The sequence below is a fragment of the Meleagris gallopavo genome, chromosome 4 (genome assembly GCF_000146605.3).
Source record: "Meleagris gallopavo isolate NT-WF06-2002-E0010 breed Aviagen turkey brand Nicholas breeding stock chromosome 4, Turkey_5.1, whole genome shotgun sequence".
In the NCBI taxonomy this organism is placed as follows: domain Eukaryota; kingdom Metazoa; phylum Chordata; class Aves; order Galliformes; family Phasianidae; genus Meleagris; species Meleagris gallopavo.
The window spans coordinates 3760769-3783836 of record NC_015014.2 but is presented as its reverse complement, the minus strand read 5'-3'; the positions used below and the strand labels follow the sequence as shown (position 1 = coordinate 3783836).

Below are 23068 nucleotides of genomic sequence, written 5' to 3'. Positions count from 1 at the left end.
CCGAGCTGGGCGCCTGCCGGTGGGGCTCGTCCGCTTCTGGTTCTTTCTTCCGCTTTTTAGTTATTTTTGCTCTTCAGCGACAGGCTGAGGCCTGCTCTTCCTCTCGGTGTGGGTGGCGGAAGGAGCTGCTGAGCGAAGAGCTGCCGGCCCGCGTCGGGAAGCGAGAGGTTTCCCTGTGGGGTGTGGAGCTGGGCGTGAGGTGCCCGCATGGCGGGGTCCGGCTGTGCTGGGCTTCCTTATAAACACAGCTTACGTTATTTCTTATGAACACAGCCTGCTGTTTCTCCTATAGCAGCGACTGTAAATGTGGCGTTTATGCAACAGTTCGTACTGCAGCTTCATCTACAACAGGAGGCCATGTGTTCTGATTGCTTTGGCTTCTAATGGGTGTGGTTTTAGCAAGCCTTAATTGAATGAAGCCTCCAGTTGACCTAGTTAAGGTGTTTCTTAGCTTTGCATCTCCACAGTTCTCATGGTCACCTTGCTGAGCGATACCCATCCAGGGAGCTCTATCAACTGCTGTACCCAATGGAGGCTGTGGATGCCCCATCCCTGGAAGCATTCAAGGCCAGGCTGGATGTGGCTCTGGGCATCCTGGCCTGGTGGTTGGAGACCCTGCACATAGCAGGGGGGGTTGAAACTACGTGATCTTTAGTATGAGGTAGGATTGAAGGGAGATGGCTATGTGGCTGGCGTGCCTGTCCTGAGTGCTTTCTTCCAGAGCTGAAAATCATTCCTGACATGGTGTAACAGGGATGGAGCATTTTTGTACTTCTACTTCTGGATTTTTAAGTTAGTAATGTAAAAAGGAGCAGTAGCATTTCTAGACTTAAAGGTCTACTGTAAAAGGTTATTTTATCATGGGAGTATTCCAGCAAGAGCTGTTTACATTCGAAGGCTGTGGTAAATAAAAATTTGAAGAGTACTCAGGTGAGGAAGACCTGCTTGCACCCTGTAGTTAGGTGAGCAAGCCATTTGCTGTGCAAAATTAAAACTTAATGCTGGCTGAACTAAGCCCAGATGACTACTTCCTTTGTTGTAGGCAGATGTCTATAGATGAAACAACACTTAGGAGCCCATCTCTTCCTATTTCTGTCTTAGTAAATAGTTGTTATTTCTGCCCACAAGTTTTACTTTGTTTTTCTATTCCATATCCACAAGGGAAGACTTTTTTTTTTTCTTCCACCCATGCTTAGGTTATTCTTATTATTTTTAGTGTTAAAAAGAAAACACAAAGATTTCAGGAGGATTACATAGCTGAGATACCTGTGCGGAAAGTGGAGTTTAAGAAACCCCAGTATTTGGCAGCACTGTGTCTCAGAAGGGCTTTGTGTTCTCTGGTGATGGCAGAGAATGTCTTGTCCAGCCCTTAGTGGAATCTTTCCGAACTGATTCTTCATCCTTGCCTGGATTTGGTTTGAACCATTGCTGCAAGTGTTTGGTGTGTTGGTGGCTGAATCACTTGAACTGAGCTTGCATTCGTTAGTGGTAGACTACAACTCTTTCTTTGTCTGTGCAACTTTACTTGCACAAATGCGTGAATAACAGACTTACAGTACCTGTATAAAACATGAGAATGACTCAAAGACTAAACTTCCTTAAAACTGAGAATGATGCCAGGAGGTGGGCTCATGTTAGATTCCTCTGGGTTTGAATTTGCTTAGAACTTAAGAGCATGTATCTCGAGATACTGATCTTGTTCTTTTTTTTCATAGCTGAAGCAATAGGAAACTGTTCTGGCTTCACATTCAGAGCTTATTTGTGTTTATTTCTCCCTTCTTCTCTGTTCCAGGGCTCCTTGGAAATAACACAGAGTTTAGAAGATGAAGCTCTGCTGGATGCACCGCTTATTTCATCTCATACACTGTATTCTCAACTAAGGCCAAGATTTCATGCTATCCCAGTAGTTCTTCTTGCCAATTTTCTGTTGCTGCTACATGTAAGTTTAAGAAACATGACTTCCTTATGAAAATGTATTATCTTCATTCTGAAATGTTACCCATTGTGTAAACAGAAATCTCACAGTAATGCTATGGCGCATCTCTTTAGGGAGTGGAAAAGCCATTTTAAGTAATAGCTGTTCAAGGTTGTTGGAAGTATATCTTGAAGGAACACTACTGGTGCAGAGGTGCTCAGATGAGTTACAGAGTGCTAAGATCTGTACTTAATGTCACAGAGGAGACTTAAAGTATTTCTTATCATAGTTACTAAGCATGTCAAGTTAGACTAATTCCTGGGTTTTTGCGTGGTAGTGAATGGAGGGGTAAAGGAATGCAGGTGTTATTTCTTGCTATGACTTCCATCTGGGAGTTGAGGTGGAAGAGCACAGGCAGAGCACAATCTTATAGCTAATAGTGTAAAGGTCTTGCTGGGATTGGTAGATGAAAGCCAAGAGAGTCCTGTCAAGTAGTGAGTTTATCCTTTAAAAGCTGAAGACAATTATTGCTTACAATCATGTAGAAACTTCACAGGAAGACCAGGTGAAGAGTTTTGATCGTAAGAGCAAATTCAAATGGTACTTTCATGGCATAATGCCATTAATACAGACCTGGAGATGGTGTGTTTTTAAAGCCACAGAATACTCAAGACCAGCAAATGCAGAAATTCTTTAATCATAAATGACAAAAATTCTATCATTAGTCCTATGCAAAGCACTCTCTAACAGAATTTTAAAAACTTGTTTCAGCCTCAGAGCTATTTGAACAATATGCCCTGGCCTCCTTTTTCAGTAGATGTTTTGTATGCTTCCTAGTAATATCAGCAAATCTTCCTCTGTTGAGCAACTTAGGAAAGTCTGTTCCTGCTGTTCTGTTGACTAGACTGCTAATATTTCCCATAGAAACTGAATGTCTAGCCATATTTGTTTCACCTACCAGAACATCACTGGTACTGTTAGATAGCATTTTGAGTCTGCATTATGAAGGTAGACACTGCAGTTAGTTGTAAAGAACTATACTTTCCAGTGCACTGGGATTGTTTCTGTCTACTGTAGGCAGTTGTAGTGGAAGTTGTAGTGGAATGTCAGTCACTCTGATGCTAGAGAGCTGCTAGAAACCTTTCAGTTCCCATCATTTTCCTCTCTCCTGCAAGTGGAGAGAGAGGGTAAAAAAAAAGAACTGCTCAGGTCCCTGTAAACATGCAGTTTTCAAGGTTAAGTCTTGCTGCTATTGCTGAGCCTGTTCCAGGGCAAGTCAGTAATTGAAACAAAATGGAGAGCTATCATTTTCTGTTGGTGGAGTACAGCAATATAAGTGCCCATGGAGTAGTGCTATCTCTTGCTGAAAAGAAACATGCTGATGATGGGGAAAGCTAGTGATCTTTATTTTTTTTTCTCCTTCCCTCTCAATTCTACAAATGTGTATGAACTCTGTGGAACGTGGAAACATCAGGTTAGCTTATGATGGATAGCCAACAAATGCAGCAAGTATCCTGGAGAAGTTAACTCATGATAGTGTTGGGAGGTAAAGCCGTAATGCATCTCTAAAATTGTCTGTGGGGCACTTGATGTATTTCTTCTCCCTTCTGTAACCAGAAGTGGAGCTAGGCAGCAAATAGCTCCTTCAGAGTGGTTGCTTAGTTGCATTAAATTCTGGAGTGTCCTTATGTTGGTGTGTGTTGGGGCTGGGGTTGTGAGTGGCTTTCCTTTTTTCAAGGCTTTTGGCTTCTGTCAGTCGACTCCAGAGCAGTAGAAGATACACAGTCCCCTTTATATTAACCTTATCTCTTCTCTGCATGTGTACATAAAGAAAACAGCTTCTTGAATTCTGCTCTTTATAAGAGTAAATTTTTGCTTATTATCTTGACCTGGGGTGGGAAACTTGGTGTTGGACTTCCTCAGAATGTAAGCTAAACATACTTATTAAGTGGCACTCTTAAAGCAAGCTGTCTCCTCATTGTAGGTGTTGACATAGATTAATAGAGCTGCAATGCTGGAGCATGACAGCTGGCATCACACAACTTAGTGTAACAGTTTTCTGTACTAGAATACATTTCTTATACTTGGAGTGAATTGAGCTGGTTGTGTTTTTGTTTTTAAAGGCAAACCTGACAGTAAATGGACTAAATAAAATAGAGGTTAGCTGGATTATTCCTAGCTTTGTAAGAAAAGGGGATGGCTACATTATAGCTTAAATGTTCTGTTGATAACCAGCTTCTTAACTAACTTCTCATTTAAGATACTTAGAGCTAAGATAACTTTGGATTTTAATTTCCTTTGAATAAAAAGTCTAATATAGATGCTTTTCCCCCCACTGTTTTTTTCCTTCTGCCTTCTACCCTGGCTTTCCTATGATGTGATGTTGCTTTCTGTTGATTGCATGCAAGTTGTTCTCTTCCCACTTATTCCTTCCCTCGCCTCTCAATCATGAACTCCATTCACAACTCAAGTGGACTGAAGGTGCTTCACATCAGTAGTTAGTGGCTCCAGAAGGCTGACTTCTGTGAACAAAGTTGCTTGAGAAATAACAAAAATAGGAAAAGTTGAAGGGTGTGAAAGGGCTGGATGTCCATGAAGTGGAATAGGAGTAAACTATTGAAGCAAAATGGCTTTGAAAATCAGACTTTCTTTTGTATCTCATATTGATGTGGTGTTTTTCCCAGTTCTGAAATATGGGAAACTTATAAAATCCAAGTGTATTAGTGGCATGAAAGCTGCTTAGAGTTGAAGCAAAAACATTTTTGCTGCATATAGAAGCTTTCAGTTGACTTTGCATCATTGGGATTTGTCTTATTTCAGTTCAGTTTTAAAATACTCATTCCACAGAATGAAGAAGGATGTGAGAGGACCAGATTTTCTTGTTCACTAAATGAAAATGTTCAAAAAACAAAACAAAACACCCACAACATTTTGTAGGGATTTAACATGCACGCACCTCAGATAATCTGCACCAAACATTCCACCTTCTAGTTGGCCAGAAGATGGCACATCCTGCAGTGTTGATGCTGGAAGCATGAGGAGAAGCCTAGAAGGCATGAAAACTTACAATGTAACTTTCCTAGGCTGGTCCTTCTGATAAATTTGGAACTACATGAAGAAACTGATTAAAAATTACTCTTTAGGGTTTTTTATCCCATGTTAGTAATTCACTGTGTAAGGTAGTATGTTGATGTTTTGCTTTCTAATGTCAGCCTGGAGATTGGATTTAAGATTAAGTATCACTAATGAAATGTCAAATTCTTGTGTGGAAAGAAATGTAGTCTGTCCTAGAGAGCAATAACCAGTTTAATTGAATGATTTAAAAAAAACTTTTTGCGTGAATCACTTTCCTCTCAAAGTAAAATTGGGAGGAAAAAAAAATTGCCCAGAAATCAGGTTAATTCTCTTGGAAAAAGAGGCTTGGCTAACAATGAAATGGAGCTGGGGGGAATACTGAAAACAGTGGTCATCCTCAACTATGCTCAACTCTGTGCAATGAGGAATATGTTACTTGGATTACATGTGATTGTGGTAAGATTACCTAATGTTCATAGTTTATCTCAACTTCAGTGAAATCAGTTCAGAGTAATGTGTAACAAATCTCAGAAATCTGTCTTGTTTTATAGCTGACTGCTGACTGTGGGTTTTCTCCCTTTTCTTTGTTTCTCTTTCAGGTTGTTTTTGTTGTTCTAGCGTTTTTAGCAGCTATGTTTTGTTCTTACCCCAATCCAAATCAGGACAAATGCCCTGGAAACTATACTCACCCACTTAAAGTACAGACTGTCATCATAATTGCAAAGGTAATTCTGTGGATTCTGCATGTGTTTTTTGAACGCTACGTCCACCACCACCACAGCAGAATCAGAAGCAGAGGCTACTTCTTAATATATCGATCGACAAGGCATCTCAAGAGGCTTCCACTGGTGATACATTCTACAGGTGAACTTGTTTTCTTGTTCATCCTATAAAGCTTTACATTCTGATGTGCTGGAAGACTGAACAATTCTGTATCACATATTGTGAACTTTAAAAAAAAAAAAAAACACAACACTTCAAATGAGCATTTGTAGAGGCTGTTTTATTCAGATAGGCTGTTCTGACTTGCCAGATGCACGTTGTAAAGAACTTTTATAGTACAGAAGTGCCCAGAAGTTGAAGTAACAAATGTAGTGACTTGTGTTTAGCTGGTGTTCATTTGCATACTGATTAATCTAGTTAGCTAAGTGACAGGACTGCAGATCCATCCAGGAAGCGTAGCCTTGTTTTTCAACCTTAGTATTTTAGTGAAAGTAAAGTAAAACAACTGCATCAACTGTTGTTCAATAAATGTCTGAATTGAGTTAAACAAGTGAATTAAGTCTTCAGTAGGGCTCCATGTAGCACTTGGCTCTACTTGTAACTGCATTTTTTTCTTCCAGTGGACAGCATGTGATGTGTGACAGTGGGGTTTTTCTTGTTTTCTATGCTACACCACTGGCCAGTGAAGCTGAAAAATGTTTCAACAGTCAGCTGCTTTCTTTTTTACAAAGAAAAAAGCTCTCCTTCATTAAATCTAAAGATCCATGTAATATGAGGGGCTTCTCCATGCGTGGATGACAGAGTAGCAGGGAAGGGCATTGGCTTTCACAGTGTTTTTCTTAGCTGTAAATCTTGTAAACATCTGGAATAGAAACTTTTCACCAGCCTTGTAGGCTGTGGCCCTACTGCATATGAAACTGTAGCTTTGATTCCACCTAGTCGTGAAAAGATAACGTGAAAACCTTGTTTGAATGTGCAAAACTGCAGGCTATGGCCACTAGATAGAGCTCTGAAGATGCTTTTGGCATGCAGTGACAAGATTAAACTGCAGCAGGCTTAAGTATTTTGAATAATAGTTAAAGGACTGTTTCTGCCTATTGAACCAAGACTGAGGTTATTAAACTTGACTCTTGTCTTAGATGGAGTCAATTTCTTCTCTGCTCTACCAACTGTGGGTAACTGTAAATATTCGGGTGCAATCAGTTCTGTGCTGTGAACTTGTGATGTAAATCATCTGTAGCTCAGAAGGTGGTTAGCCCCAGTACTCTGAACACCTAATTATGCTAATTGCTGTCGATGTACTGACAGTTCAGTTGCCTAATGCAGGAGAACTTTGCAGTCCTCTCGTTGTTTTCATGTTTAGTGCTTTATGGCTATAGCATTTGTACAGGAAATGAGAATGTTTTGCCTTCCACATGAGACATGCAACAGTGTATGAGAATTTAAAGAATGCAAAATAAATTCTTAGGTCTGTAACTCAATGCTTATTCTCTGTAGCTATTTGTGCTCATCTCAGTTTAAACTTCAGTGACCTGCAAGTATTAAATAATAGCTAGGCAACTGGAAAGCTGTGCAAGTATCTCCTTCTGAAAGAGTTAGAAGTCTTACTTATCTTTATTTTTACAGGATGTACTTTTAAATGCACTGAAATCTTCTGCTTGAAGGAAAATGCCCTTTCATTTCAAACTGAGTGATATGACCTCTTAGGTATTGAAAGAAAAAAAAAAAGCAGGTTTTAAGATGGATAGTAGTTCCTAGCAAGGCTAGGAACTGTTTAAGTCAACATATGCTGTATGTTAGGTTTTCCTAATCCAGTCCTTCACCCTCTCCTTAAGTCAGAAAAAGATCATTTAAAAAAAAAACCCTACCATTACAGTCAAATGCTGAAATGAAACTTAGTTTTCCTGCTAGGAATTGTGAGCTTGCACCACGTGTGTTAGCAAGTTAACCAAACAGGCAAATATGGTTTGAAGCACTGCAGCCTAATGCGGATGTCCAGGATGAGAGACTAATCAGTTACTTCTAACAGCTGTGAAATTCTTATCCCTGAAAAATAATGCTTGTTTTCTAGGTAATGCAGCCCTGCTTTTGATTTTGTCAACCCAGCATTCCTTTCCTGATCACAGTAAAGTGTACCTGTATCTTATCCTGGGAGTCCTGGGCCTGGAGCTGATCAGTTCACTGACATGTTTAGTGATTTACACAGGTGAGAGATGAATTTTGCCTTATGGAATGTGGATTGCTATAACTGCTCCTGAACAGTTTTGTTTGCCCTCAGGGTAGTACACTTTGGGTATCCCAAGATGATTAACTGCAACTGTAAATAGGAAATGAATCTGTACCTGTGGAAAAGCTGAGGTGAATCCAGAACAAATGGAAAGGCTGAGAGATTTGATTCTGGTTTCTAAGTTTTTTGGTAAACAAAAGTGCTTAGCTTAATGCTGTAGATTCATTGAAGTGGCAATAAAGAAAATTGTTGCTGAAGTGTCCTATGAACAGACTTGTCTTGTGGTGCATTCTCAATTGCGCTTATTGTGAGTTGCAGAGCTGTGAAAGCTGGTTTTATCAGCTTCTGTGGGATTTGCATAATTGATGGTGTGATGTATCTTGATCTCCAGACTTCTAAATCTCTATTCCCTTCTCTTCTTTACCTGGTCCTATCTCCAAAAGCTTCAGTTCCTCTGTCACTAAAATGTAAGAATTAACCCTAATGAATGCGTTTGGTTTTTTTTTAGATTGCTTGTATTCCTGCTTAACAGTAGCAACGTTTTCTGTGGCAGAGAGGTGAAATCAGACAGGCAGACTTAAGTTTGCTCCAAGCTTTGAATCAAACAGTAAGAAAGTTGAAGCATGCCCTTCAGGACTGCATGCGGTTAAACATGAAGTAAAAGCCATTTTCATGGTAGTCAGTTTGTCTTAATTTGTGAGTGTTTTTGTGTTTTTTATTATTACTAATTTCAGGAGCATTCCCTTATAGAAGAGCTTTGGTGTAATGACATAAGTGCTGCTGAACATCTTGGTCATCTAGGAAATCCAACTTAGTTTTTTGCAATAATATTGAAATCAAAATACAGCAAGAAGTCCCTGCTCTGAACTGCATCTCAGTTCTGTATGGCATGTAAGATGCCTCCATGTGTGTAGTTTTATCAGGTTTTCCATTGAATTAACCAGCTTTGCTCATGTAGATTTCCTGTCCTGGAGGAAACATGAGCATGGCAGTTCTAGAGAGCTATTCCAAGAATGCTGGAAGACATCCCTTCTTAGCATAAGTATACTTGCTTTCCTGGGAAACTCAAGAGTAGAGATAAGCTACTAAACATCATTAGAACTTGAGGAGTTCCAGTGAAACAGTATTTGTTACCCTGAGACCTCTTTAGCTCAGTGAGCTTCATTGTGTGTCTCTTACCTTAGTAAAATAGACTAAGCTGCTATCAAGGTTGATTTTCTTCTAGTTAGATCTGAGATTGGAATTCTATAAGAGCTCTTAAATGACCTGACCTTCTGACATCAAGAAGGTTGTCTTCGTTGGCTTGTACTGCCAGTACTCATGAAATCATTAACCAGTTTATACCTAGGAAGGTGTGGGGTGTGATGTTCTTGTTTTTTGAGATGGATGAGCTGGGGGAGGCTGGAGGAGAAAGTTCCTTGAGTGCTGGAATCAGAGCAAAGGAAGGACAGAATTGCAGTGCAAGAAGGAATGAAGACTGTTCCTTTTGACAATAGTTACCTTGATCCCACAGCACTCTAAGCTTCATTCTCTAAAACTTGATTGATGTACAAAGCAAGCGTTAATTATTACATAACACTTGACTGAAGGTGGGGAAGACCTTTCTAATTACTTAGATTGCATTTTCCAGTGGGTAGGTAGTTCAAAATGTTTTGGGATGGAAAACAAGTTGAGGTAAGCTAACAGACCTCACGTCTGTGTGTGTAATGATTGGTTTTGAGAGAGTTTGACACTTAGAAGGTTAAAGTGTGTGTTTCCTGAAGGGAATAGATTTGTCTCTGGTGTAATAGTGACTTTTACATATTTTTTTCTTCTCTCAAAACAGACCAGGAAAAAATGGGATATTTAAAAGGCAGTTCTCTAGTCTTCTGGAGTGCCCCTTCATAGGGCAAACACTAGCAGATACCACTTACTCTTCTATGACTGCACCACTAATGTAGCTCTGCAGCTACACCAGCAATCCTGGGGAGCCTGTGGTGGTTCTACACTACAAATTCACAATCAACCCCTTGCTTGTGTTGGTAGATGACCCCTAAACTTAGTGGGAAGGTCATACCAGTGTAGAGTTAAGTTGCTTCTCTCCTGTGGATTTTTTGCATCTCTACTCAATTTGCATGTATCTTTAGAATTCATATAGCTGTTTGGGTTTTTTTTTTGTTTAAATATTATTTAATGCCTCACAAATAAGTGTTGTGGAGTGCCCAACTGAGACTTTATGATTCATAAAATAGCCAGTAGTTCACAAAATTAACGTCTCATGAAGTACAACTGCCCTGAATAAGAACTTCCATTCAGCTATGTGCATATATTTAGAGAGAGAGAGAGCTGTGAGCTCTGGAGGTGAGGAATCAGGTCTACATAGAATTGCAGGGATTACTCTATAACAGACTCAATTTATGTAAGTCTTTTGAGAGAAGTAGGTGTGCCTGAAAGAAAAGAAAATGATGCAGAGAGCTCTAAATGTAAGTTGAATTAATCTTAAGTTCATTATTGATAGGGCAGGGGGTCAAATATTATGTTTTACTAAATATATGTACTTACTGACTTTCCTACATCTATCTAATAGTGCATAAATAAGACTACCATTCTCATAAAGCATGTTGGAAATTCCTGGTCTATTCCTTTGTGGTTTTACTTGTAGAGGAATACTGTCATGGAAATAACTAACCTTTGAGCTTAACTTGTAGCTAACCTCTGGAGGGCCTTAGCATTGTTTTAGCAGGGTGCCCCGTAGTAAACCTTACTATATTATTAACTTGTAAGAACAGTCTTTCTCTGCTGCAGTGGAAATTTCTCATGTGGACCAAACTGAAATGGCTTTTCTGGTATTAAATGTAGTTCTTGTGAAGCAATACATGGTTGGAAATGTATAATCTGGATCTCTGAAGTACATTCCCTTTCTTAATTGGGGGCTGATATTTGAATAGTTTCAAGTATTTTCAGCTTCCTTCCAGAAATAACATAGTGTCTGCTGTTTTTTCTCACCCCCACCTATCTCCATTCTACATCTGCTGCCTTTCTCTTAAACTTAATTCACAGATGCCCAGGAATGACTTGTTTTTTTTTTTAACCAACATTGTGAAGTGTACAGTAAAGAATCTCCAAGGTTGGAAGAGACCTCCATGATCATCCAGTCCAACTGTCTACCTACCACAAGGATTTCCCCAATATACCTTGACCCTTAGTACAACCTTTAAACTTCTCTTGAACACCTCTAGGGATGGTGATTCAACTACCTCCCTGGGCAGCCTGATTCAGTGCATGACCATTCTTTCTGAGAAAATTTGCCTAATATCCAACCTGAACCTTGTGTGTCACAGCTTGAGGCCGTTCCCTCTAGTCTTATTGTTAGTTCCCAGGAGGTGAGGTTGCCCACCACAACTTCCTTTCAAGTGGAGAACAATGAGGTCTCCCTGAGCCTCCTCTCCTCTGGACTGAACAATCTCAGCTCCCTCAGCTGCTCTTTATAAGGCTTGTGTGCCAGACCTCTCACCAGCTTCATTGCCCTTCTCTGGACATGCTCCAGGGTCTCTGTCTTTCTTGTAGTGTGTAGCTATCAAAGAGCCACTGCTTTGTGTACTTAATAGCTTTCTGTTTCAAGTCTCCTAGTTCTGGAACAGGCAGACAAGCTGAAGCTTCTTTGTAGGTAGTCTAGTTAAAATAGTATTTATGAAAGAGTTTATAAGAGAACTTGCGACCTAGATGCAATACTAGTATCAAAACTTCCTACAGCTGTTTTTAATTGCATGTTGCTTAATGTATGGCCCGAATTTAGGCTGAATCTCAGTTCCATCTCAAAGGTAGTTGAGATTTTTCTTTTCTTTAGGAGATTAAACTTCACATGTGCTAAGCAGTGTATTTAAGCTTTCCTCTTGAGGTCTTCACTTACAGTCTTTGAGCAGTGGGACTGAAAGAATATAGAAGTATTTATAATCAAAGCTGTATTGGTGATGAGTAAATTCTGCTTCTGTTTCTCCTTCCCCACTCTCAAAATTCCCACACTTCCTTTGTTTTCTACTCTAAGGCAAACTTATGTTACAGATTTGTTTTTAACCTGGACTCTGGTGATAAAGCTTCTCTGTTGCTTTTTAAACATTGTATGAATTTGTTTCTTTTAGTGAAAATAAGCAACTTCAATCGTGCAAAGCCAAGACCTGACATAATTGAAGAAGAAAAGATGTATGCTTACCCTAGTCACGTTACCTCAGAAGTTGGATTTGGGTAATATTTTTCTGTACTAATCCTGCTATGTGTTCAACTGTGGTAATGCTGACTGAAGTAATTGTGTTACTTTATGTAGAAATATGTATAGCCTTAAATCTGTCAGCCACAATAGGTGTGGGAAAAATCCTTCTGAAAGGAGTCATAGATTTAAGGCTGCTATTGTACACACAGGTGAGAAGTGAAGTTTTGTGCTTTTGTATAGAAATAGCAATTTCTTCACAGATGCAGGAACTATCAAAGATGAGACGGGAATTATTTGAACATTCAGAGCTGTTTGCATCAGTCTTCAATGTACTACGAATAACTGTGCTTAATCTCTTTATAATTGACTTGAAATGCAAATGGAAGATAAATGTTAGTGTCTTATACTTGTTTACAGTGTGTCTCCAGAAGTGCAGCTTCTTCAAACAGTTCTTTCAGACAAGAAAACAAATTGCAGACAGCTGATAGATGAAAAATCTGCAGTTTTGTTCAATTGCTGGCACAGAACAGCACATTCTAGCAAGGGAGTTGAAATATATTTCCAGTTCATGAAAGAATTATAAATGTGGATAAGCCAATTGAGACATATGTTCTTACTGACACAAAAGACTAGCCACCATTAACCTCACAAGCACTGAGACTGTTTCTCTTGTGCTTGTGTCAACACTTGGTGGCTGAAGTGAGCCTGGTGATGACTTAACAAAAAGCCAAAGCTAACCTGGATTTCCACGTGAGAATTTTTCAAGAAACTTTCAAATACAGCATGACTTAATCTTACATGGCTTACAGTAAAAGCTGTAGTGCAGAAGTGCAGAGGTGACTACTGCTTCAACCCTCCCCTGTGTATCACAAATGCAGCCTGCAGATGCTTTCATGGAACTTGGAAGTAGAGATTCAGGATACAGGAAGGATTTAGAGTTGTCTTGCTATTTTGATGCAATGTCTGCCTTCCATCTTTATATCAACATTATGGCAAATGCATGGGGGAATTCACTCCTTTCTTGTTTAATTCTTCCCCTGAGAAATCCTCAAGTGCTAGAGAAGTTTGCAACAATGAGCAGCAAAGGAAAAGACTCTGATCCCTTGGTTAAAGAGTGTAAACTTCCTCTGAGAACTGATTACAAAACAGTTATTTTAATCCAGGTCTGTACAATTCTGACTCTTTCCTTTTGAGTTTAAGGTCTATTGAAAAGTGAATCCTGTTAGCTGTTCAGTTGACCTTCATTCTATGAATGCTTTATCAATATTGTGATCTCCATGACCTAACCTACTGATCAGAAGCTGTTCTGGTGCTTTAAGTTGGTAGTGCAGATTAGGGTTAGTGTTGTAAACATTCTCTAAAAGACTTTATTTTTCCACCAGCTTAACCACAGTGGATTTAAACTGTACTACTTCCACTCAACTGGTCAGTGCACTTGAACTATGATAAGGGCATTGCTACTCAACAAAGTGCTGCAAGGCTGATCTTTCTAAGCTCCAGGGTGCTCATCTGTGTATTAAGAAAGCAGCCTTGCAAGTCAGCCAGCAGCAATTAATGAGTGTGGGAAGACTCAAGTATTCTCACAGACTTCAGTACTTGTGTTTTAATTTCTGACTGCAGATTTGACAGTTCTGTAGTCTTACAGGTTGTATGAAGTAGCTCTGTTTTATTGTGCTGGTTAAATATAGCCTTTGTAACATTGCTTTATGGAAGCTGGAGATGCCTCTAAGGTGAGGATACCTGTATGTGAGGTACTGGATCTGTAGTAGCACAGATGTTAGGTGCTAATGCTGTTAGAGTATTAACAAATAACATCACTACTCTTCTAGTCCACTTCCTAATGTGGCTGGAAAAGGTGGCATGGGTTTCTTAGTACAATCCTAGTGTGGTGTCTATTTCACTAGCTTAGGTTTGTAAAAGCTGAACAAGCAGCCCTGTACTACTATGGTTCTTCTGTACTGTCCAGCAGGAAATGCATAACTTGCTTATGCAAACACAGCTCAAAGTTTGGCCAACCTTTTTGTACTTCCTGCCCTTTCATCTATAAATGAGATGGGGTATAGAGATTGTTTTGCCTTTTGAAAAGCAGTCAAGATGTTCCAAAGTAAAACTGAAGGAAGCAATTTGTTACGGTATTGGTTAAAATGCAGTGACCTTTCATATGTCAAAAATCTGTTATCTCTTATGGAAACGTGTATTCACTTTTGTTCTTTCCAGGGAAAATTCAAGTTTAGAAGAGATAGTTGAGAAGCAAGGAGATGTAATAGAGTATCTTCAGCGACACAATGCACTGCTCAGCAAGAGACTATTGGCATTAACATCTCAGCAAATCAAAACTTAAAACACTTGAACTGCTGCTGGAGCTCAGGAGAGAATACGAGGCAATACAATATCCAAACAGACCTGCAGAGATTATCTTCAATCTTCTTTCCCATTTCAAAATAGAACTTAAATTGCAAGTATGAGCTCTGCATACACTGTAAACCTGTGATAACTGGACTTAATGGCTTTTTTTCCACATCAGTTCTGAGAAAATGTTCAGGAACTTAAAGGATTTTTAATTCCTAAGAGGTTACAATTGGACTTAAGGTAATGGTTTAACTTTTTTCAGTTGTTGCTGTTATTTTGCACTGGTGGTTTTTTTTTTTGAGCTTTAAGTTACTGAAGTACTTTCTAGAATACACATTTGTTGTCAAATAAAACTTAATTTTGCAGAGGATGCCTCTCAGCATACAGTACTGAAGCTGGGATCTTGGGTATGTGTTCAATCACTGCACTTCACTATTTCCAGTTTTAAGTAGATACCTGCATTCTAGATTTGTTTTCTCCTTTGCCCACTAAAGGAATGAAGTTGTTTCCTAAGCCAGCAGGAATATTTAGCATCCAGTTGAAAAAATAAGAAGGGCAGAAGGGGAGGGTGGTATCCTAAAATGTGAGATTTGACAATCTTATGATTAGAAATTTGAGCAGCTGATCAGAATGCTGGCTTTAGAGAACAAAAAGGTGTCTTCAGGTCTGCTGATTCTCCTGCTACTGGAATTTTGTATCAGCAAAGATTAAACAGGATTCCTTCTGCCTGCCAAACTAACACACAAATGGTTGAAGTGCTCTCATTGACCCTGTAACCCAGTAGTGTTCAGTGGGGTTTAAAGTTAGATCCTGTTCAAGAACACTATCAGAGTTGCTCTATGCTTTGACTCTTCAAAAATGTCACTGTCTAAATTTAAAAGCCAAAATGTGAACATGTGTGGTGAAAATCAGCAGGAGATAGAATGGCCTTCTGCAAGTGGAAAAACAAGAGTTTTCAGTTCTAATAGATTTATTGGGAAGGGTGATAAAAACCATTCTCTTTAGATACTTTGTCTACCACTGTAGTCTAAACATTATTTTAGAAGCAAATGTCTGTGGGAAGACAGAATAATTACTGGTCAGAACTGGGAGGAAGATTCTCATGAGGAGTGGTCTTGTGGCTGAATACGAGGGAAAGAAACACAAATATTCTATTTTTTTTACTGGAACACAACTTCAGAAATAACTAAACTGTCTACTGTAATAACAAAGATGGAGATTGTCTTTTATTATAAGAAAAAAGTTGATATTTTGCTGCTATTTAACACTAAACTGTACCCCTTAATTGTTGTTTTTTGGAAATAAAGCCACGATTTTATAGTAAACATAGGATATAAATGTTTGTTTTAAGAACTCAGGTCTGAATGTGATTGTGTATACTGACTATGGAAAGCAGTAAACTGTGACTGAAGTTCATGTACAATAAATACAACTGAGATGCCATTACTACTATTCTGTAAGACCATAGCATATTGTGAACAGTTGTAAGCTGCTGAGTTGTTCTGAATGAACTCAAGACTGGGATGACTGAACTTGATCTCTACACCCACCTCCACTTTTCTTAAAGAAAAAAAAAAAGCCTGATGCCCACACCATTCAGGTAAGTAAGATTGATTCTAAGAAGTGGAATGAAGGGACAGATAGGTATGGCGAGGGGAAAATGTGTTCTAGGAAAATAAGCCTTAGGCAGATTTGCAGCAGAGAAAGTTTAAATTAGATGCCAGGAGGTGTCTTTATAGAGAAGGTAGCCAAGCACTGGAACCAGGCTGCTTTGTGTCCCCATCCATCAAGGTAGTGAAGAGATGTGTGCATGGGAAACTAAGGGGATGTAGTTCAGTGATGGAATACTGTTAGACTTGGTGATCAGGAACTGTTTTCAATGCAGCAGATGTTGTGCTAAGCTAAACAGCAGCACCAGCCCTGTTCCTGTGGGCAGCTACACAGTGAGGGCCAGCTTTCTGTGCACGCATCTCCTGCTCTGGTCATGTCACTGTGTGATGCATGCTGTGGATTGTGAATGCTGCTGAACTGGAGAAGCAGAGAGCTATCCTGATGCCAGCTCTGAGCCCTGGCTCAAAGAACTGCCTGTTCTACTGGCAGTGCTGTGCTTTGCTTTTCTGAAATTTTCTGAAACCCACTGCTTGCTGTGAGCTTCACATGGGATGTTGGGTTTTTGACCACTGGCAATGACTCAGTTCCCCAAATGTTCATGTTAGTAGTGTTCTGGTAGCTTCTGGCTGGGATGTTGAAATGAGCTGAATGCTTCTTGTTCTGCTTCTTAATAGTGCCTAGCAGAAATTATCCTGTGAAACCACCTCTGTGTTTCACCTCACGCAGGAAATCAGACTATCAGAATTTCTAACAATTTCCATCCTTTAGGGTGCTATACCAATTTTTCCTGCAGTTAAGCAGCTTCACCCTGCAGAAGGTCATCCTCACTCTAAGAAAGAAAGTGATGTTGAAGAACAAAGGCAGGTTGGCAGACAACGATCTGACCTTGAGGTAACTGGAGAGATGTTTAGGGAAACAAAACAAAACAGTATCATCAGCACTGGAATTTGTTAAGCTTCCAGGCATCGTCGTTAACTAAAGACAGGCTCCGATGTCTGTGCTGTCCAAGTCAGAGCCATTTCCCACTGCAAAGCATTCAGCAAACTGATCGCTAGCAGGGAAGATAAAGGCCATCTGCAGTAGTAAGAGATCAGTATGCTAATTGTACTTTTCTGATGATAGTCAGGCATTTGAAACTTATTTACCATGCTAATACTGCTCCCGATTGACATTAATGCAAATCTTATGTGACCCTTAACAAAATTTGGCTTTGTGTCTACAGCTACTGAGATATTTATAGCCTATGTATGTGGCGTAAGGGAAATATTTCCAGTCTTTATTCTTCCATAAATTTCCTTTTTTCATTTTGGAAAGGGAAGAAGTGAATTGTTTATTATTCTTTGGGAACGAACTAATCGGCTGTTTCTCACCACAGCCTTACATTTACCTCTATTTCCTGTTGGTTCCGTGGAACCACAAGACCAAGCATTAGTTCTGAGTTTCAGAAAAATTCACATTTTGGCCTTCAGAGTTTGAGGGCTGAACAGACCTCCGGTCAGGTCTTTTGGTTGTTGGATTCCATCAATTTAATCTCCATTCTGAATTTGAATGGACAGCAACTTTTCTTTAAACAGATTTCCTTTATACACTCATACACACAGATGGAGAATTCAGCTGTTCCAGCATTGTGTCCAAATACTGCATGTTTAGATATCTAATCACACTGTATCACGGGAAACTTTTTGCCAAGGGAAGCTTGTGTTGTAAAAATCAACTACAAAAATACAACAAAGTCAAGGGCAAGCCTGACTTGGCTGAAAACAACACAGCCCTATTAAATGTAAATGACAACACAATCACAATGGCCAGGGTTGGAAGGGACCTCAAGGATCATGAATCTCCAACCCCCTCCCCCCCTGCCACAGGCAGGGCCACCAACCTCCACATTTAATACCAGCCCAGGCTGCCCAGGGCCCCATCCAACCTGGCCTTGAACACCTCTGGGGACAGTATTGTGCAGTAGCAGCATCACCAGGCTCTTAAACTGCAGTGTTCAAGATATGTAGCTAGCACTCAACTTCATTTATATCAACTTCATTTATAGTGTCTGACCTGTGAAGGGAGAAGCTACTGCCTGTTTTTGTTTCTGCTGCTCTTCACATTACTTCCAAATGTTTGGCCTTGAAATAAGGAAAGGTCTTTTCCTCCAATTCATCAGAACATTTGGATTCTAAACCCTGCACCCTAAGCTAATTAAAAATTTTGCTTATTCTATACATATTGGCAATGCATGGTCTGGAATCTACTGTCTACTGTAATCTTATGGTGTTGTGTCATGTTAGAGCGTGCTGCAATTACATAAGCAGTAGTTTTAAAACAAGTTCATATGACTTTTTACCAGAATTTAGCATTTATTTGTAAGAAATGCAGTAAGAAAAGGTTTTACACATGGATCCCATGTCAATTTACAGAAAAAGTAGGAAAAAACCTCTCTTTTCCTTAGGTGCATCACCTCTGACATCTGAAGAATAGCAATGTCGAGCAGTGTACAAGGATTACTTAAAATGAAGCACTGCTATTTGAAGTGCATACTTTTTACAAAATATACAATCAGCTAGCATATAAACATATCTATCATATATTGCCATCAGTGTCTTTCTCAAAGAAAATTTAGTTACCAACATGTCTAAAAAAAAAAAAACAAAAACAAAACCCAGACATTTAAAATTTTGTAGAGACTGACGACAGGCTTCCTAGGACACTTTGGTGAGCGTTGTATTTCTTCTTATATTCATAAAGGAACATGCATATATAGGACTTCGGTATTAAATCTATACACTCATTATTAAGATAACCATTAAATAGTTACTTTTGAGATTTCTTGCTTTCCATAATCTCTGTTTTAGATATATAAGAAGGCTAAGTTAAATAAAAAAAAAAAACACAACTAATTTTAATGGCAGCATGCTTCTAATTTTGGAAACTAACTTCAAAGATTTACCTTGATGGCTGTTCGTTGGTATAGACAAGTTTGACTGTTTTGATGGCACTGTCCATTTTTCAAAAACCCAGCATAAGGTGATGTTAAACTTTCCTGTGTGTTTTCTATATAGAGAAACTTAAAACTCTTGTCATATTTTTCCAGTGCAATTCTGACTAGGGTTTCAAATCCTTAGAGATAAGGGGTTACAAGTGGACGCTGATTAGGAAGCTTCAACTATCCAGCCTTAATGATTGTTGATATTTCACTTATTAATAACTATGCTTTATGAAACAGAATTCTAATAATGGATTGAGATAATTCACTACTACAACTGCTCATCTTTGCTCATCCTTATAACTATTTCCTTGTTTTTAATACCAAAAGTTTCATAAAATAGTCGTGTCCAGATTGACACCTACTAAATTTCTGGGTTGTTTTAGCTCCCCTTAATGAAAGGACTGCCGTGTTTTGCTTTAAATGTAGTTGGTAATTTCTGTCGATATAAAAAGCTGTCAAAAGCTTATTTTTAAAAATAAAAAGTGAAATAAAAGCTGTTTATTCTTGACCTCTGGTGCAGAGAACAGCTTGTTTTTCTCTTTTAAGTTCTTACTCATTGTAGTGCCACGTTCCCAGTATTCCATTCATTTTAACCACAGGAATAGTGTACTACAGAGCACTGGCAGTGATCAGACAAAGGTTTCTTTTCAATGGTCTATTTTTATGCTCTATTTATAGTGCTGTCGTGAGTATTTTAGGAAAACTACTGAACAAGTAGATCTATAGTACTGAGTTTTCAAAAATGTTTTAGCTGCCTGGTATGACAGGCCAGTTTAAGGGAACAAATGATAGGCTTTGCAGTAACAGCTCATTAAGAGCTGGATGGGCTTGACCTTAAGGCCAGACTTGGGAGACTTGAGTTATCAGTTTTGCACGATCCCTTATCTCTGTGTGCCTTAATTCTCTATCTAGAGAATGAGGGATAATACTGCCTTTACTTTCTTGTATCATAATTTTTTCACTGTGGGAATGCTTAGTGAAAAGCTAGGAGTATGGCTGACTTTGGTGCTATTTACAATAACACATTCTACACTATTAAGATAAATTCAAACAGATGAAATGTTAGGTGTTAAAATATACATATCATTAATATATGAATGTACTAACTAAAAATGGCCTTAAACAGTTCTGTGTATAAGTCTAACATTTCACACTAAATATTGCTTTACGTGCATAGCTTGAGTTGAATACGTTCAACAGCACATCCAATTTCTTCATCTAAATAGCATAGACCATTAAGAGTCCCTTTGGACAAATCCTTCTCCATGCCACTGGAAATCCATTTTGGATGTCTGATGTTTGATTTGGTCTTTAATTTTCACTGATCATTGTAAGATTCAAATAACGTGCATTTCAACCAGTGAAGTTTCAGGTACATCCTCCCCCTCCCCCCATCATCTCCCCTGTTTCTCCCTTCCCCCTACTTCTAGGATATGAGTCATGGGCTTTGTTCCAGGTCATGCAGAATGTGATACACAGGACTGTTGAAAATGTTCATTTTGGATGGATTGCCTCAAAACAGGATTGTTGTGGCTCCACCAGGTCAGCTATTGGCGAGCTGTACTTAGAATGAGCTTCTCTATCAGTGCAGTTGTTGCAGCTTCCTCCTTTAAGACACTGGAAAGCCCATTATGAAATTGCTGAGGGGAAAAAAATGAAATATATTAGTTACAAAATACATGGTTGAAATTTGAGGGAATTTCTCTTATTTGGGAAATTTCAGTTAGCAGATAAAGGAAAAAAGCAAACAATAAGGTAAAAGCATCTCACACCTTCCCCAGCTTTTTGTTCCAACTTTTCTGTATGTTAACAGATAAAAAAATCAAGTTCAATCCCTTCATCATTTCAAATGTAGAAAAAGGGAGGCTGCTGCATTCATCCCAGTTTCCAACGAACTGCTGAAATTCAGGATTAAGGGTCCATCCTGTTTGCATCTGCAATTAGCTTCATCCATATGTAGAACTCCATTGAGATCAATAAGATTACTCAGGTGAGTCAAGTTACCCAGGTATGTAAATATTTGCTGAATTAGGACTAAAACTGGAAGGGAATGTAAATGTAGATGGTAAATCCTACTTAAGATAAAGGAGCTGAGCACCCACAATGCTGACTAGGGTTAACAGTTCAGGTGCTTGTCACCCGAAGTCAAGCTTTATGTATTTCTAGATAGCTTTATAAAACAGAATTCTGTTATTAAATGCCTATCAAATGCATTATGTATTAACAAGCATAGTTTTACTTGGTCACTGACTTTTTTAATAAGAGAAATCAGCTCTCTACATCAAAGGAGATAAACTGAGAACTCCTTTTATCTTGATATTCTGTAGGGAAAACAGTCTCAGTGTAAGTGCGTGCACACGTATCATACAGCAAATGCACTCTGAAGCATTAGAGAAAATGCAGATGTTCTGCACACAGCCAGTCCCCAGGCTGACTTGAAGACGAAGGAGAGTTGAGTTGCAAGTGAAACAAGCCATTCAGATATGATCCAAGAAGCAGACCTAAATTCCCCTATCTCTGCCACTGAACTAATTTCACTCTTGCCTGCTGGCTCTGATTGCCTGTCTTTTAAGGTTTATACTCAAATGAGACTCCCTCACCAATTTGAAGTGCCTCTTGTCAAAATGAACAGAGCACTGAGATATGGCAATCCAACATCCTCTCTCATCCCTTTCTTCTACTTCTGCCCCTCATTCTCCACCAAGACCCAGATTAAACCTCAGGTGCGATAATCTTTACCGAGTCTCAGAGATGTGCCAGTTGAAGGTCCCATATGCACACCCCACGTTTACAGGCCAGCACCATGCAGCAGAGTCGTGCCTTTTCGGAGGGTTGTGTTGAGAGCTAGGCAGTTTATGCACTGACAACAGTCTTGGTAATCAGCTACAAGTTTGACTTCGGTCTCCTTTTTTTGCTCTTGGCTGCTTAGTAAATCAAAACATCTTGGTACCTGGGTGTGCAGGTTCTGCCATCGTTTATCGATGATGCTGCCAAGCCTCGGCCTACAGCATTACTTTGATATATGAGTTTAGAAGATGTGGAAAACCGCATGTTTTATTCATCTTTAAATTGCAAGAGCCCCGCTTTCCTTTTGAAGCCCGTCCTATTTGCATATGCTACCTGCAGCCGCTTAGTATTCGCATGTATATGCCCTCATCAGCTGTAAAGCATTAATGTTTAGCACTTGTATAGCCGAGGATCGCAAAGTCTTTCAGCGACAGGAGTCACAGTGCCCTTTGAAGTGGGGAAACCCGCGGGCGGCTCGGCGCTTCCTGCGGGGCGGCCGCCTCAGAGCCCGCGGTGTCCTCTCAGCCCTTCGCGGGGCGGGTGGAGCAGCGCACCCCGAAGCCCTGTTTGTTCTCAGAGAGAAGCCCTGAGCCTAGACATCGGGCAAAACCACCTCCGTGGTTCGGTTTGAAGCGTACCCGCAACGACTCCGGGGAAGGGCACCCCGCCGGGCTTTACGAGCGTTACCTTTGCAGGGCGTTCAGGGAAAGGGCACGCGGGAGTGGAGCGGCATGCACCGCCGGTGCGAGCAGCTGTGTCGGTGCAGCTTCCTGCGCAGGGCCAGGTTGGCTGCGGGAGAAGGAGGCAGGGCGTCAGGCGACTACTGCAAGTTTCACCCTCCCTCTCGGCGGGCGTCCGAAGACGGCAGCGCCGTGACACCCCGCCGGCAACAGCCGGCCCCTTATCCCGAGGTTCGCGCGGTGTTAGCGCAGGTGTGCCGCGCACACGCGGGTTCCGAACCGCCGACCCCAGGGCGGCAGTGAGGGCAGCGCTTACCGGGTCTCTGCGCGGCGGCGGGCAGCAGGCTGGCCAGGAGCAGGAACACGACGCACAGCAGCTGCCGGAGCCTCATACCTGCGGTCCGCGTGTGTATGCAGCGTCCGTGCCGCTCGCCTCAGCCGTGTCACATGCCAGCGGCAGACGCTCTCCCAGCCGGGCTAATAGCACGGGGCGGCCGGAGCCTTCCTTTTTTTTCCCAGCTCCTTTCCTCCCTTT

At 40.2% G+C, this 23068-nt stretch overlaps 2 protein-coding genes across 2 annotated transcripts in view; one reads left to right on the top strand and one right to left on the bottom strand.

The window, feature by feature from the left end:
• The window catches only part of TMEM192 (transmembrane protein 192), a gene marked incomplete at its 5' end in the record, with an annotated part of 24505 nt that extends 8581 nt beyond the window's left edge, over positions 1 to 15924 (top strand). Inside the window, 5 exons of the mRNA XM_031553247.1 lie at positions 1793 to 1939; positions 5590 to 5854; positions 7785 to 7919; positions 12059 to 12161; positions 14344 to 15924. Of these exons, the coding sequence (XP_031409107.1) occupies positions 1793 to 1939; positions 5590 to 5854; positions 7785 to 7919; positions 12059 to 12161; positions 14344 to 14467 (774 nt within the window). The remainder of the gene's footprint in view (positions 1 to 1792; positions 1940 to 5589; positions 5855 to 7784; positions 7920 to 12058; positions 12162 to 14343) is intronic.
• A 2489-nt stretch (positions 15925 to 18413) lies between these two features.
• APELA (apelin receptor early endogenous ligand) lies at positions 18414 to 23060 on the bottom strand. Its single transcript, XM_019614467.2, has 3 exons — positions 22850 to 23060; positions 22541 to 22642; positions 18414 to 20706 (listed from the first exon to the last, which is right to left on the bottom strand). The coding sequence occupies exons 1-2, from the start codon at positions 22923 to 22925 to the stop codon at positions 22554 to 22556; spliced, it is 165 nt and encodes a 54-aa protein (XP_019470012.1). The 5' UTR covers positions 22926 to 23060; the 3' UTR covers positions 18414 to 20706; positions 22541 to 22553.
• Positions 23061 to 23068: the final 8 nt, after the last annotated feature.

Coding starts and splice junctions, on each gene's coding strand:
- APELA (XM_019614467.2), bottom strand. CDS start 22,925: ATGAGGCTCCGGCAGCTGCTGTGCGTCGTGTTCCTGCTCCTGGCCAGC. Junction 22,643..22,849: donor CGCCGCCGCGCAGAGACCCG/GTAAGCGCTGCC, acceptor CTTCTCCCGCAG/CCAACCTGGCCCTGCGCAGG.